Below are 17,013 nucleotides of genomic sequence, written 5' to 3'. Positions count from 1 at the left end.
AGCGAGCGGGAGACCAGGAGACTACAAAACGAATAAATATATATTTTATTAATTTTAAATACTTCAAGCTGTACATCGTTATATTTCCTTCAATGAATTGTCGCAACGTTTAAAAGACATTTTTGCAGTTTGTGAATATCTGAGTATTTCAACCCAGAAATTAAACGGCAACGTCCGTGGATTCGGAGCAGATGGAACGCTAGCAAACACAGCAGCACTTGGAAGGTTTCACCTCGATATCCTCGAAGAAACTGACTCTTTCTTCCTGAAGGTCATTTTTTCTTTCTTTCAGGTAATACAGGAATTGTTCTTTCTCCTTGGGGTTGAGATTTCCTTTGATTTTCATGATCGCTTTCAAGTGTTCCTCCCTTTAGAAGCAGAGTAGAATTTTAGAGATTATTTGGTGTTAGATTATTCGAGGACACAGACATGGCCGGGATGTCACTGCTTTATCTTAGTTTAGTTGGTTTCCAGCTCCAGCCCCAAAGGGGCCATGGTCTTGGATTTCCCACCTTGAGCATGATCATCTCGACAACAACAAAAAACCATTAAATTACTTGTTTTTAACCCCTTAATGACAAAGCCCGTACATGTACGGGCTCAAAATGCATTTTTTCAATAGGTTAATGGACCGCCATTGTCCTTAAGGGGTTAAGCAACGATAAACAGAATTCTAGGCCTGCTGACATCAAGGCCACAAGGTGAAAACCATCGTCTTGAAAGGGACCTTTTGTGAAAGCCTGATGGGAGTTGTAGTCAACAAAAAAATCAGAAAAAGCTGACATCCAGCCCTGTTCTGTATGGTTCAAGGGGACCTGCCAATGCGGGGTTGAAATTACCCCAAATGCTGGCAAAGGGGTAACATGGTTCAACGAGAACTCCAGAGACAACCTCTATGTAGGTGCTACAACCCCCCAAGCGAAACCCATTACCAAAAACACATGCCAAGTTGGATGAAACGTGATTCTGTATTACTATTTAACTTCTGTACGATGCCAAAGTGCCAACAATAATGTCCCGCTAAAAGGAAACACATATGGGGAACCCCTATACTGGATTGAGGAGCAACCGGCTGGCCCACCGAGAAGAACTGATGTGAGGACCTTTGGCTTCCTCGCTCTGTGACTCCTATATCACCGCGTGGATTGTGAATATTACAATGAGGCATCGATATTCATTCACCTTAAATCAGGATGGTTATTACAGAAGAAAAAGACAGTTGTCTGCAAAGACTCGGCGTCCTGGGAATTGAGTATCTGTGAGATGTAGTCCATCGGATCATCCAGCAGCAGGTCACCATTACACTTCGTGAGACAGAAGACAAATTATCAGGACGTGTTGATGAAACAGACCCTGACGGGTTCAGAACACTATAATTACGGAGTGGCGGTAGACAATTTGCCCAGTTTGCCCAGTCGGGCATGGTCATGGCGCACGGGCATGAGAGGCACAACAATCATCCAGAATACTTACCAGGTTCTGGAAGGCGTTCTGCAAGAACTTGCCCCCATTTGTAAACATTTCCCCTTTATTCTCGCATATTCTCTTAGAACAGCCAATAAAGGTTTGAATGTACAATCCAACAACCGCCTGATGGACCGCCTCAACGAGCTGCTACGGAGAGAAGTTCACTCAGTGATGTGCGAAAGCAAGAGAAATAAACATAATAAACGCAATATAATACGTTAAATAAAACTTTAAAATACTTTAGAACTCTTATATTAATAGCAAGAAAAAAATCTTAATTTAGAATGCGGTCCATACCATTTACACAATATAATCTTGTTGTTTATTAGGTTTAAAATCTGTCATGATTTTATGCAAAAGAACAGGTTTTTTTAACTCAATTTAGGTATAAAACTATACATTCCCATCATGCCACCGATCGGATCCAGCGGCGCTCACCTTGTTATACTGAAACCCTGTGCGTTCCCAGCGCTTTTTAAAATCCTGGAGGATGTTTTTATATTGATTGTCATTTTCTTGAAAGTATGTTTGAAACGGTTTCTATGATGAGAAATGTAAAATAAATGTTACGTTTTTTTCAGTAAATGTATACCAAAATGAGAAGGGAGAAAGATCTGTATTGGGTTCACCTTTCCATACATTTAAAAGGAGATGGCATGTACTATACTTGTGTACGATTTTCTTTGGCAGGTAATTAATCATGAGAGTGGGTGTGGTCTGCTATATTTGTCCCATTGCTTACAACGCCCACCGATTATGTACAAACTCCACCCCCTTTGTTGTCCCAACTACCAAATGGGCAACGCAGGGCCAGGAGAGTCTACAAGGTAGACATCAAGCCTTGGCCAGACGTTGGCTTCTTCCAACCATGTCTACAGCCAAAGGTATATCTAAGCAACTTGGCCTGGGTGGTGGCACTCCGAGGGAGATGCAGACATCTGCACCTCTCCCAAGTGTCCCTGTTTGGGAGTAGGACTCCCTACTTTGGACCCAAACCCCCTGGGTCCCTCGTCTCTCCCCTGATGCCCCTCTTTTCTAGAAGCTCAGATCGTTTGCTGGGTATGAGGGTATCACAGGGTTCTACAGCCCTAAAAGCCCCGTAATAATTTGAGCCTTGGGTGATACATGGATACATTTAATTCACCTTTTACTGTAAAAAATCATTAATTAAAACTACTGATAGCCTGTGCCTTTTATCTTTCAATTAATTAGTTTACTTCTTTTAACGGTTTTTAGGGTAAAAATAAGGCACTACTCTAGCTGAGGGAACCTGAGACCAATGGCAAAAGGTGGTGAAATTAGCATATCTTAAAAGTCCTCTCCTTTTATTTCCCCCCACCGTTGAGGGCGGTTGTGTTACACGAACACAAGTCTTGCGCGCTAAAACCATACAACTTATCATTTTCTCTGTCACTGTTGTTAAGTTTCTGTTTGTCGTTTTCGAAGTCAAATACCTTCATTGCTGATCTCAAGGCAGCGCATAAAAGTCTGACTCCGCGGCGTTCGCATTTATTTATGATTACTGGTATTTCCGTCATTTCGTGAGATTTGTCCTCGGGTAATTTTCCTAAATTATCTAGCATAGTCCTAAGATTTAAGGGAGACAAAGCTGTCAGACGTTAAAGAGCAAAGAGGGCATCCCTTTTTGGTCTAGTTGAAGCTTTAAGCAGAAGACACCACCGTCTAATGATGCCAAGTTGGTTGTCTTCTTCTGCCCTGGATCCCTCGTACCATTAAGTTTGTATACATCTTCTCCTCTGTTTGATGCAATGCTTGTTTCTCCAATAAAATACTGCTAAAGGGGTTTATTCGCTAAACTGTGCATGTGTAGGTAAGTTGTGGTCAACTGAACAGCTATGGCCTGCATGATGGACAAACCCCGGTGAGATTTGATGGAAATCCCATCTGCTTCCACAACCGCCGAAAACACGAACCCGCTGTTGCGTTTCCTTTTACATGCGCCACCTGATACCATCAATGGTTTAAACGTCCAACATGAATCTCTCGTTATAGATCATCGAAGCACCGGAGATATTTTGTAAGGACAGAAAAGTCCCCACAGTTTGCAGAAGACATCCCGGCGTGTTTGTGGTCGGACGCCACTTCCTAAAAGAACGATAAAACTAGAAGCGGCACTAAGCTGTAAAATAACAGGGCTGAGCTTGACGGACTTCTGTGTTTTTTTTTTTTTAACCTAAATTACTAAATTAGAAGGATTGGTAAAAAAAAAAAAATATATATATATACACAAAATAAAAACAACTAAAAACAACACGGTACTCAAATAACGACCGCTCGGCCTCCTTATTACTATGATAATTACCTTAATATTTGGCAATTCTTTAAAACCCGCAGGGATGTGGAAATCTGATTTCCTGAGACGTTCCCCTCAATCTTTTCTTCCAAAAAAACGTTATACCTAAATTAAAAAAAAAAAACCATCCAACATCACATGTAACACGCATGGCGATGGGCATGCGGCTCCTGAATCTAAGACGGGACCAACGACTGATTAAGGTCCGAGTCTTTACCGCAGGAGAAACGGGCAGGCTAGTCTGATCGGTTACAATTTTCTTTAAGATATTGATTGGGGAGAAGAAGAATTATCGTTAGATAATATATATTTTTATTTTTTTTTACCTGGTCACAAAATGCAAGAATTCAGCCCGTAACACTCCTTGGACGTCGGATACTAATGTCTCGCCAAGGTCTTCCACAGCCTTGGTCAATTTAGATGCCTCCTAAAAGCAAAACATAGGTGCTAGACCCTTTGATCCACGGAGAACCGGATTAAGTTAATTGCGTTCGAAGTTATTTGTGGCCCGAAGCTAGATTTTCCCCTTTAACCCCTTAATGACAAAGCCCGTACATGCTCAAAATACATTGTTTTGAATGGGTTTAGGGACCGCCCGTTGTCCTTAAGGCGTTCAAGATTAAAGATCCAGAAGGAGCGAGGAGGTTCTTCTCCACGAAGCGTGTTTACCTTTAGGATATCATGGAAGTAGAATCCCGGCTCATCGTCTGGCTGCGTATTCCACACGATCTCTTTTTGAAGGATCTCACGCAAGACGTTACCAATGGTTTTCTGGAATAAAGGTTTACGTTCTTTTAGTGATACAGTTTGGCTGCGTGTAGCGTTCGCGTTTACGATGTAACCCGCGTCGGACTCATTCTTGTGTCGTTGTAATGCTTTGCGGTTCTATCTACGAAGTCGTTGGCCCCCGATTGGAAGAATGTGGCTAGAACACAGAAGTAACGTAGCAAACTGTAGTTGTTACTCACCTTTCCCGTGCACGTCACTTTGTTTCTACTGTCACCGAACCAACCGACAAACAGCAAGTGATCAAAGTCCTCAGACTCCGCCAGATACCTGCGCTGTCTGTGATTTAAAACCAACAAAAATGTTGATAATATACTTTTTTTTTAATTTGTACTACCAATACTCTTTTGCATAAACTTTGGAGAAGATAAGAATGTCCTTCCTTCTATATTTGCCCCATTTTAGTCCGTCAGGTTTTATTATTTATTATTTTGTTATAGATGTTTCCCGTGGACGGCCATGCATTCTACTGTATTGACTTTAGCTCCCCTTTCAGTAAAATGGGAGCGCTACTGAGCATGTGCAATAGGTGTACTTACACATGCTTCCTGCTTTCAGTAGAGACAGCTTGGGGGCGGAGTCAAATGAGAAAGATGAAGCCTAATAAGGAAATCATTTCTGGACTGATTTGCATGCAGTAAAATGCACCGGTGCCCGTGGAAAATGGACTCCAAAGTGACTTTAACATGAAAATATGTGGCAAGCGATGTCAAGGGACCGCCCTGGCCTCTGCTTAATTTTCTTAAGTAGTAGTCGTTGCCGAGATCGACTTAATAGTTTGTTGCTGAATAAACATAAACACCAGTGATGAACGACTTTGGAACTAAAAAATATTGGGACTGCCCTCCAAAGCCGGAACACTTGGGAGCTATCCAATTCAATAGGAAAAAAATGGGTGTTTACATAAAAATAAGTAGCCTTTTAGTGTTAGTAACAGTTCTAAAATTCTGAAAACTTTCTTAACGTTGCAAAATATCGGATTTTCCAAACCACAGTGGCCAACAAGTAAATAGTGAGCAGCAGAGAAATAATTAAATGTTATTAATGTTAATTAAATAAAGTTAATAAATGGTTATTAATTACATTGGAAGTTAATAAATGTTATTATTGGAATGTACGTTGGAAAAGTCGTGTTTCATGGCGTGCTAAAAAGAAATTTCTTTCTCTTTGGTCCATAAATAGGATATAAAACAAGGCACATGATGCGTGGAAATCCCCATCGTGTGAATTGTTTTGTGGGAAATCCATCAAAACCACAAAACGGCTTCTAATTTCTGATTTTTTTTAAATTTTTTTTTAATTTTTTTTTTTTTTTTTGCTGTGTGAAATAGAGACATGAAAATCTAGTCTGACGACGTTGACCAAAGATGTGAACGACCTCTATTGTTTATTCGCTAACACGGAACGCTAGATTAGTTTTATTCACCAAAGTGAACATTCAACATAGTCAATCAATACTATAAAAAAGTTCTGGGGTGGAATCATTTTTAGTTAAAATAATTTTTAGTTAAAAAAAAAAAGCCTGTTAACCCCTAGGTGGGTAAGAGAGTCCAAAATGGAATTTTAAGAAACATATAAGAAACATTGTTTATTCCCAGTGGAGTGTTTGCCTTTGGTGCTGCCCCAGACCTAATCCAGGACAGCGCCATCTGTCGCCCCCCACACACACACACACGCGCGCACCAGTGTCCTTTCTACTGGTCGTCGGGATATGATGTCATATCCTGGAACCCCCCTTTTAAAGGAAGCATGGTGCGGAACGAAACTATGGAGGATGGTGTCAACATGGCAGAGGCCCCCGTAGTGTTTATGGGCCGGTTGGGCGCCCCCTGGGCCTACTGCCTTAGGCCCTGGACCTAGTTGGCCAGACTAGGCCACTGAACATCATTTTAATAAACAATATATAAGCTTTTCAAGGACCCCGCTTTGCGAGGTGGTCATAATGAAATTCTATGTTTAATGACTTCTTTGTTTCAGAAATGTATTTACTAAACTGAAAGTTTTCAGATGAATCATTTATTCCACCCTACTGAACATCTGCTGAGCTGGGCCGCCATAACGCATTTTCGCATTTTTAGTGCACTACTTTACCTAAAAGCTCCACATCGGTTTTATTTGCTATCAAATCCCGTGTTTCTATGTTTAGAACATATAAGAGTTCTAGAAGAACATACAACTATATCCTTGGCTTTTTATAACGGCGTATGTTTCCCAATCGCTGCCTACCTCCTGTGCTCCTCACAGCCCCATCTGTACAAAAGCACACATTCTTCGTAACTATAATCTCCCGTTGCCAGCGACGAGAGGTGGTGGAGCACGGAGACGGCCAAGCATTTGGCAAAGTCCATAAAGAGATCTCCAAGACGTGGCCTGTCTCTTTCTATGATCTGTAAAGTTGTTCTCTCCAAGTCTTCTAAGTGACTTCTGATGCTTGGTTTCGTCTTCGCATCGCAAACAAACGCCGGGAGTTGTTGTCTGATATGTTCTTTGAGGAGATTCTCCAAATCCTTATCCCAGGATCTAGGACTCCATTCTGATCCTTCTGCCCACCGTTGCTTCCTTGCCCATTTCAAACAGTCTGCCACCGGTTTAAGCTCCTCGGCGTGACCGTTGTCACCGGTAAGGGCCGTCTGCACGGTCCTCCACATGTCTCCGGCTAGGACCTGGTACATGTCACCTACAGTTTCAACATCATCTGTCTCTAGTTGAGAAATAAGGTCACAAGCATGAAGATAGCGCTTCTTCTCCACCAGCTCGGAGAAGGCTTCATCTAAAAGAATTCACAAACAAATATTCAATATTACAAACTATCGTTACGATCATTGATTGATTGGTTATGATCAGTCATGTTCCTGGTGGTTTATCAATAGCTTGAAGTAGTAACACATAGAATTTTACATTCAGAAATCACCCATATTAGAGGGGCCAACCAGGTGGACCTCCAGCTGTTGTGGAACTTCAAGTCTTATGAAGCATGCATACTATTCTCAGACATCATGGAACGCAATGGACCATAAGAGATGGAGCGCTGCCTGTTGGCTACCCTCATCCATATCCTATCTGAGCATTGATGGAGAACGCCCCCACCGGACGCACCCTAGTCTCCTTGTTGTGCTAAGCAATAGAATACCTCTGTGTTAATCACTGTGTTCATTTAATGAAAGTCTATGGAGGAACGGACTTCATTAGCGTTACCGTAAAGCATCAGCTCAGTGTGGTGTTTGAGCAGAGAAAGTCACATGACATGGTTTTTCATCAATGCTGAGCTACATTGCTGTATGCTGGGGTAATTAAGCTTTTCCATTAGCCTTTCTCCCACCCCTTCCTCCCTACACAGGGTTTCCCTCCCTTGCCTAACGGGTCCCTAGCCGAGTTAACCCCTTAATGACAAAATGCATTGTTTTCAATGGGTTTAGGGACCGCCCATTGTCCTTAAGGGGTTAATATCCCTTTTCTTCTCTTTACTTTCTTGAAATCATTTGATGTTCAGTGTGCGGTTTTACCTCCACCATGCAGCGCTGCGGAACACGTTGGCGCTATAATATTAAGCGTCAAGGCAGTTATTTAATTCCCTAAAATCTATCCTTTCTACTGAAAACAAGACAAATATAGATATATAAAAAATATATGCTTTTGCGATGGGAATGGCTCATTTCCAACCAACACACACGCTAACCCTTTTTCGATTCTCTTTTTTTTTTTTATTTTGTTAATTAAAAACAAAAGTAGAATTGTTTAACCCTATAAATTCTGGAGGCGTTAAGAAACCTCTCCCTACGTTCCATATGTTTGAAGGTGGCTTACGTTCACCCTTTTGCTACAAACGAACAATTTTTTTAGTGTTTTTCCTACCTTTCGGCGTCTCTCGCCCAGAACTTGGGCTGGAGGAACGCTTCTTTGAGTATTTTCTTGGGATTTTCAACGCGCTCTCCACACACATCTTGATTTCTTCTCCCAGCCGCTTCACAATCTTACTGTTTTTGGTTGTTTTTTTGCGGTTGTTCGATAGAAGGCAAACCGCTTCGGGGTGAGAATTTGGGGCGGTTTTCCCTTTTTTCCAGAAACGGTTGGGTTTTCCTGTCTTTTCCATGCGCGCGGCTATATCTCGGGCTTTTTTATGGTCTCCGGAGGTCAGAGCGCTTCCGTTAGTTCCTTGCTTTCTCTTTCTCATCCACCGGGTGTTTCTGCAGCTCGAACCTCTCGGTCCGCACGGCAGATATTCTTTCATGCAAATGACAGCCGGGACGTCCACGTGATTGTGTTATCCTTTTGAGGGATGAGGACACACCTTTCTCTCCGGCGAGGCAAAACAGGAAGAATTCGAGGAGTCCAAGAGAAACACTGTGATGTTCAAACCCAAAAAAAATTCCCCCAGATCGTTATTCGGACGCAACGTTTTATTTCCCAACGCAGCTGCTGACTCATAAAGCTCTATTTGGTGGTTAATAAAAATAACTGTTTACCTGAATACATACATGTTTTGTATTATGACATAAGATGATGTCACTTTGTATATAAAGCAGCAGTCCAAGGTCACGATCGGGAGGATCTAGCCGCCCCTGCTGTTAGGACCTCGTCTTAGATTCAGGAGCCGTATGTCTATCCCATGCATGTTTAACCCCCCCTCACTGTATTAGCCTCTACCACTTCTGCTGGGAGGCTGTTCCGCGTATCTACTAAGCTCTCAGTGAGGTTAAACAATGGCTGCTATTGAAGTTATGTTCTCATGTGGTTGATAATGCATCTTGATGACTAGTCCTCCTGCGCTGATACGTTTTGGGGGTTGCCGCTCTGATTTGAACGTTTTAGAATATACAGCTGTTACAGATATGGAGAAAAAAAAATTGTGTTCCAGATTCCAACGTCGTATGCTTTGTAATAACTCCAGAAGTCAGCCTGCGCATGGAGCCTATTGTTACAGAATGCGGCGTTTGGTTTAATTATTGTTGGTCCCATGCCAATTTTTTGCTGTTCTACAACTATTGAGCTGCCACATGTACACTATGTACCTGCCAAGAGTCACGAATCTTTGGGACTGTCACAGCAGCGGTTTTGAAGCCCCGGCTACCAGTTGCTTGGGTATCTGATCAGATTATTTAGTCTGCTTCAGCCTGGCTTTTGTAGCTCATGAAACAGGCTGGAAAAGGAGAACATGGGATCCACAATCAAGCCGAGAATCAGGAAGATCTGTGCCGTCATCAACACAAATATATCGTCTCCTGCGCTGTCCCACGTAGCTGCCCGACCTCCCTCCTTCTGAGGCCAGTGGGGATCACGTATCTCCATAACAGCTCCCATGGGGTAGGTCTTCAGGTATGGTGGCCACATCTCCGGCCCCGCATCTGTCTCCAGTCCCTCTCTGCCTCTGGCTACACATTCCAACACAGGTGCCACGATTTGGACACCTGTAATGTAAGGTACAGGGAGACTCAAGCAGGTGGGTCGTGATGTCATAGCCGTGTGTCATCCACTCACCTGACCAGGATACTGACGTAAGCAAAGACTTCCCCTGCCTCACTACTAGATCACTAGGTTGATCATTAGATCAAATACAAATGTTATCCAACAAGGACAGAATTAAAAAGACTTTCTCTGAGAGGTGAGCGAGCTGTTTGAGAGGAACCCAAGCCCACGCTCCAAGGCTGCTCACACTAAACTCGCCTACAGCAGAAGGAAAGTGCGTCATGAGGGTCCTTATGGTTGCTCACTAGGACCACAGTCCTGGCCAAAGAGGAAGAACCTGAGTCAACTCAGGTATGAGCCATCTTGCCCATGGAATATTTCATTATCTTCCCGGTTTACAAAGGACCACAACACAAATCCATTACCACGAACCCAGAACCTCGCCATCTTCTGTAAAATAAGTCACAAAGACTCCAAATCTCACATCACGAGCCACCTGTACGAAGGAGAAGATCAGGTTCATGCTGGGATCCACAGAACACTTAGTTTGGATTCCTAGTTACTGTTTTTGTGATTTTTGTGCTATTAAAGGTGCTGTTCCACTTACGAAAAAAACACTAGTGTGCTAATCCAAAAAAACGTATCAGATCGGTCATTTTACTGCTTCGTTCTTAAAGTTTAAAGACATTCTATGGCGATAACGAATGAATCATTTAATAATAAAGGTGCCCTATTAAGATGCCGAAATGGCACAGCAACGATGTTGTGTTTGGGTTAGAGGTGGTTCAATGCAGCTCTACGCTGGCTTTTTAATTTGCCGAAACACGCGCGACTCGCCAGTTTCCTCTGAGACCAAAACGCTCGGCCAAATTGTTTTGTGCAAAAATAAGAACGCGCCCAACGCCCTATCGCGTGTCTATGCAGTTAAAAAAATAAATACATTCTAAAAAAAAAAAATTAACCCATTGAGACTCTCATGCAATTTAAAGCCTTCTCTGGACACCATTAATGAGGGATGGGGAAGCTGATGTGTGTCAACATGTCTTTGGGTATGTGTGAGTGTCTGGGTATATTATTATGTGTGGGGGGTATTTTAGTGTGTGAACATGTGTCTTTGGGTAGGTTAGTATGTGTGTGTGTGAACATGTGTCTTTGGGTAGGTTAGTATGTGTGTGTGTGGGTATGTTAGTGAGTGAACATGTGTCTTTGGTTAGGTTAGTATGTGTGTGTCTGGGTATGTTAGTGTGTGAACATATGTCTTTGGGTAGGTTAGTGCGTGTGTGTGTCTGGGTATGTTAGTGTTTGAACATGTGTCTTTGGTTAGGTTAGTATGTGTGTGTCTGGGTATGTTAGTGTTTGAACATGTGTCTGGGTAGGTTAGTATGTGTGTCTGGGTATGTTAGTGTGTAAACATCTGTCTTTGGATAGGTTAGTATGTGTGTGTGGGTATGTTAGTGTGTGAATATGTGTCTTTGGGTAGGTTAGTATGTGTGTGTCTGGGTATGTTAGTGTGTAAACATGTGTCTTTGGTTAGGTTAGTATGTGTGTGTCTGGGTATGTTAGTGTTTGAACATGTGTCTTTGGGTAGGTTAGTATGTGTGTGTCTGGGTATGTTAGTGTGTAAACGTGTCTTTGGGTAGGTTAGTATGTGTGTCTGGGTATGTTAGTGTGTAAACGTGTCTTTGGGTAGGTTAGTATGTGTGTGTCTGGGTATGTTAGTGTGTAAACGTGTCTTTGGGTAGGTTAGTATGTGTGTGTGTCTGGGTATGTTAGTGTTTGAACATGCGTCTTTGGGTAGGTTAGTATGTGTGTGTGGGTATGTTAGTGTGTAAACATGTGTCTTTGGGTAGGTTAGTATGTGTGTGCCTGGGTATGTTAGTGTGTAAACATGTGTCTTTGGGTAGGTTAGTATGTGTGTGTCTGGGTATGTTAGTGTGTAAACATGTGTCTTTGGGTAGGTTAGTATGTGTGTGTGTGTCTGGGTATGTTAGTGTGTAAACATGTGTCTTTGGATAGGTTAGTATGTGTGTCTGGGTATGTTAGTGTGTGAACATGTGTCTTTGGATAGGTTAGTATGTGTGTGTGGGTATGTTAGTGTTTGAACATGTGTCTTTGGTTAGGTTAGTATGTGTGTCTGGGTATGTTAGTGTGTAAACATGTGTCTTTGGGTAGGTTAGTATGTGTGTGTCTGGGTATGTTAGTGTTTGAACATGCGTCTTTGGGTAGCTTAGTATGTGTGTGCCTGGGTATGTTAGTGTGTAAACATGTGTCTTTGGGTAGGTTAGTATGTGTGTGTCTGGGTATGTTAGTGTGTAAACATGTGTCTTTGGATAGGTTAGTATGTGTGTGTGTGTGGGAATGTTAGTGTTTGAACATGTGTCTTTGGGTAGGTTAGTATGTGTGTGCCTGGGTATGTTAGTGTGTAAACATGTGTCTTTGGGTAGGTTAGTATGTGTGTGTCTGGGTATGTTAGTGTGTAAACATGTGTCTTTGGGTAGGTTAGTATGTGTGTGTGTGTCTGGGTATGTTAGTGTGTAAACATGTGTCTTTGGATAGGTTAGTATGTGTGTGTGGGTATGTTAGTGTGTGAACATGTGTCTTTGGGTAGGTTAGTATGTGTGTGTGTGGGTATGTTAGTGTGTGAACATGTGTCTTTGGATAGGTTAGTATGTGTGTGTGTGGGTATGTTAGTGTGTAAACATGTGTCTTTGGATAGGTTAGTATGTGTGTGTGGGTATGTTAGTGTGTGAACATGTGTCTTTGGGTAGGTTAGTATGTGTGTGTGTGGGTATGTTAGTGTGTGAACATGTGTCTTTGGATAGGTTAGTATGTGTGTGTGTGGGTATGTTAGTGTGTGAACATGTGTCTTTGGATAGGTTACTATGAGTGTGTTTCTGGGTATGTTAGTGTTTGAACATGTGTCTTTGGGTAGGTTAGTATGTGTGTGTCTGGGTATGTTAGTGTGTGAACATGTGTCTTTGGATAGGTTAGTATGTGTGTCTGGGTATGTTAGTGTGTGAACATGTGTCTTTGGGTAGGTTAGTATGTGTGTGTGGGTATGTTAGTGTTTGAACATGTGTCTTTGGATAGGTTAGTATGTGTGTCTGGGTATGTTAGTGTGTGAACATGTGTCTTTGGGTAGGTTAGTATGTGTGTGTGGGTATGTTAGTGTGTGAATATGTGTCTTTTGGGTATGTTAGTATGTGTGTGTGGGTATGTTAGTGAGTGAACATGTGTCTTTGGGTAGGTTAGTATGTGTGTGTGTGTGTGTGTGTGGGTATGTTAGTGTGTAAATATGTGTCTTTTGGGTATGTTAGTGTGTGTCTGGTTGTGTTAGTTTGAGTCTGGTATGTTTGTGTGAGTGTCTAGGTGCGTGTTAGTGTGTGTGCACTAGTTTGGAGAGTATGTATATGATACGTAGCCCTACAGAACCTTTAGCTTGTGCATTTTTTAAGTTGTTCCACATTTAGGTTGTTACATTGTTGCACACTCTTTCATAACCCGTCGGTCATCAGAGTTACTATTGTAGACATTTCCTGCTTGCGTGGAGGCGTCTGTAGGCTGAGGACTCGTCCAGAGCCAACGATCCATATGCTGTCCTCAAGTGACTCAGTAGAACAGGTGTTGCACCAGAGAAAAAAGTGGCTTTATGGCATTTCTGGTGTGTGTTAAACTCTGCACCTGCTCTGATAATCTTAAGGTTATTGAAATTCATGAGCACAGGTGTAGGGAGAAGAACAGGTGTATTCATCCCCAATATTAGCAATCAACTCCATAGGCTTAGGTCAGTACCCCACCAGGATTCCCTAATTCCCAAAAGATCAGGAATTCTGTATACCCTTACTTAAACATTAGTGAGTAAATCAGCGTCAAGCATGCGCTTGGACTGTCCATGCCCAAGTGGGTGAAATCGAATGTAAGGCTGATGCCTTCGGGGGCCGCCCTGTGTGGGGAGCACTGCGATGACCATCGTTTTCTCCATTCTGCCCCCTATTCACAAAGGTTTAAGCTAGTGAATAGGAACCTGACTACCAACCCAACCACAGTCAAGTTGACTCCGCCGCCATCTTGGAATGAGTTATTTTGAAGCGCATCACGACTTATGTTTTCACAGTAAGACCACTTGGGTTTAGTGGACAGCCAAGTTCAAAGAGGGCTCCTACTCGACAAACTAAAGGATGAAAAGAGGCGACTTAACCCAGAACTCGCTTACCTCACATCTAAGCTTCTACGTTTTAGATTACGGCCTCTGGTCTAACATTTCTCTTTCTTTGAAATAAACTTCCGTCCTGTACTTTGTTAAATGTTGGTCCCCCCCCCCCACTCTTCTCTCCTCCAAGCCGTACATATCGAGCTCCCTTTGTCCGATATATTTTTTAATCTGTAAACCATTTAGTATTTCAGTTGCCCTCCTCTGAACTCTGAAAGTTCATGTAGATGGGGTGGAAACGTTGGGTTGATAAGCTGGAGAACGTCTTTCTAAAGAACAATAGAGCCCATATTGTTTAAATAAAGCGGGTGCGGATAATATCTATAATCAGAACTAAAAGTTTCTCGATACGTCGATTAGTATTTCCTCTTTTTCCGGCACAAAAAAATTATCAGGACTCCAGAAACGCATCCACATGAGATGTGATCGGATCAATCAACAAAGGTACCTCTGTTATAAATAAGGGGAAACTCATCAGAAGTCTTCCCGGGAGTTTCTACGTTTCTGCTGGACTTTTATCAACGTTCCTGCTTCTGCTGAAAAACGACATGTACTGGAATAAAAAATGATTATTTCTAAACTCGGAAGTTTTAACGCCTGCTCTCGGTGAGGTGGTGATCTTTGGTTTGGTAAAATATTCATTTTCCATCATTTTTTTTTTCTCGGACCAAAACGAAAACCTTTAAGAAGTCGATGATATCAAAGAGGAAAGGTTATATCGTTAATTTATTTGAAAATAAATAATGTAAGCCATTGTATAAATAGAACGTAAATATTAGTATTCCGCCCCAAACGCGGCTATATGGATTTTTTATTTTTACTTTTGTATGGACCCGTTTGCCGCCCCCTCGTACTCTTAGTTATTTTATATGAAAGCTGACCCGTCACGTTGATTTTTTTACAGTTCTAGGTGCTATACAGGTCTATGTAATGGTGCCGACATCTTTGGAAAGACCGCGGCTTCCTCAAAGACAATGGTACTCCGTAGGTGGTTTAAGAACCGATTCCATAACGTTCATTTACGTCACCTTCACAACTCGGGGCGGTTTTAAAACGCCCTCTACGGGAAAAGTACGGGAATTCCGTTGGATTTTCATAAAATAAACGAACGCCGTTAGAGCTCAGAGAGACTTTGGGATTAAATAGAATTAAATATTTGTTGGAAACTGCAAAGAAAAGCTGCTTTCAATGCAAATATTCAACCTCTCTCGTTCTCTTTCATATATATATATATACGGTATATGTCAGTGATGTAACAAAAAATGCCGGGGCCCCCCAACTGTTGTACGTCCTGCAGGGGACCCCCAAGCAGTAACACACACAGTAACCAATGCACTAACATACTTACACACACTAACATACACACACTAACATACACACACTAACATACTTACACACACTAACATACACACACTAACATACTTACACACACTAACATACTTACACACACTAACATACACACACTAACATACTTACACACACTAATGTACTTACACACACTGACATACTTACGCACACTAACATACACACACTAACATACTTACACACACTAACATACTTACACACACTAACATACACACACTAACATACTTACACACACTGACATACTTACGCACACTAACATACACACACTAACATACTTACACACACTAACATACACACACTAACATACTTACACACACTAACATACTTACACACACTAACATACTTACACACACTAATGTACTTACACACACTGACATACTTACGCACACTAACATACACACACTAACATACTTACACACACTAACATACTTACACACACTAACATACACACACTAACATACTTACACACACTAACATACTTACACACACTAACATACACACACTAACATACTTACACACACTGACATACTTACGCACACTAACATACACACACTAACATACTTACACACACTAACATACACACACTAACATACTTACACACACTAACATACTTACACACACTAACATACTTACACACACTAACATACACACACTAACATACTTACACACACTGACATACTTACGCACACTAACATACACACACTAACATACTTACACACACTAACATACACACACTAACATACTTACACACACTAACATACTTACACACACTAACATACTTACACACACTAATGTACTTACACACACTGACATACTTACGCACACTAACATACACACACTAACATACTTACACACACTAACATACACACACTAACATACTTACACACACTAATGTACTTACACACACTGACATACACACACTAACATACTTACACACACTAATGTACTTACACACACGTAACAGATTCTACACACACTAACATACTTACACACAGTAACATACTAACACACGCTAATATACTTACATAAATACATAAACTAACACATACAGTAACATACCAAACACATACAGTAACATACTTACACAAATACCTACACAAATGAGTAACACATTTTACACACTAACATATTTACACACAGACGCACTCTCCCAAACACAGTAACTTACTTATACATACTAATTTACTTACATAAACATACTAACACATACAGTAACATATCTTCACGCACATTAACACACTTACACAAACATACTAGCACACAAATGAACATACTAACACATACAGTAACACACCAACACACACAGTAACATACTTACACAGATGCATTAACATCCTGCACTAACATACACACACTAACATACTTACAGATACAGTAACATAGCCACACACTAACATACTTACCGATACAGTAACATAGCCACACACTAACATACTTACCGATACAGTAACATAGCCACACACTAACA

General features: G+C 41.5%; 1 protein-coding gene across 1 annotated transcript; it reads right to left on the bottom strand.

Moving 5' to 3' along the window:
* Positions 1-117: 117 nt before the first annotated feature.
* LOC128505132 (uncharacterized) lies at positions 118-8,928 on the bottom strand. Its single transcript, XM_053475431.1, has 11 exons — positions 8,420-8,928; positions 6,794-7,337; positions 4,750-4,846; positions 4,451-4,552; positions 4,108-4,208; positions 3,791-3,886; positions 2,922-3,054; positions 1,906-2,007; positions 1,474-1,614; positions 1,183-1,304; positions 118-368 (listed from the first exon to the last, which is right to left on the bottom strand). The coding sequence occupies exons 1-11, from the start codon at positions 8,793-8,795 to the stop codon at positions 200-202; spliced, it is 1,983 nt and encodes a 660-aa protein (XP_053331406.1). The 5' UTR covers positions 8,796-8,928; the 3' UTR covers positions 118-199.
* Positions 8,929-17,013: the final 8,085 nt, after the last annotated feature.

The sequence above is a fragment of the Spea bombifrons genome, chromosome 9 (genome assembly GCF_027358695.1).
Source record: "Spea bombifrons isolate aSpeBom1 chromosome 9, aSpeBom1.2.pri, whole genome shotgun sequence".
Lineage (NCBI taxonomy): Eukaryota > Metazoa > Chordata > Amphibia > Anura > Pelobatidae > Spea > Spea bombifrons.
This window is presented reverse-complemented; position numbering and strand designations above follow the sequence as displayed.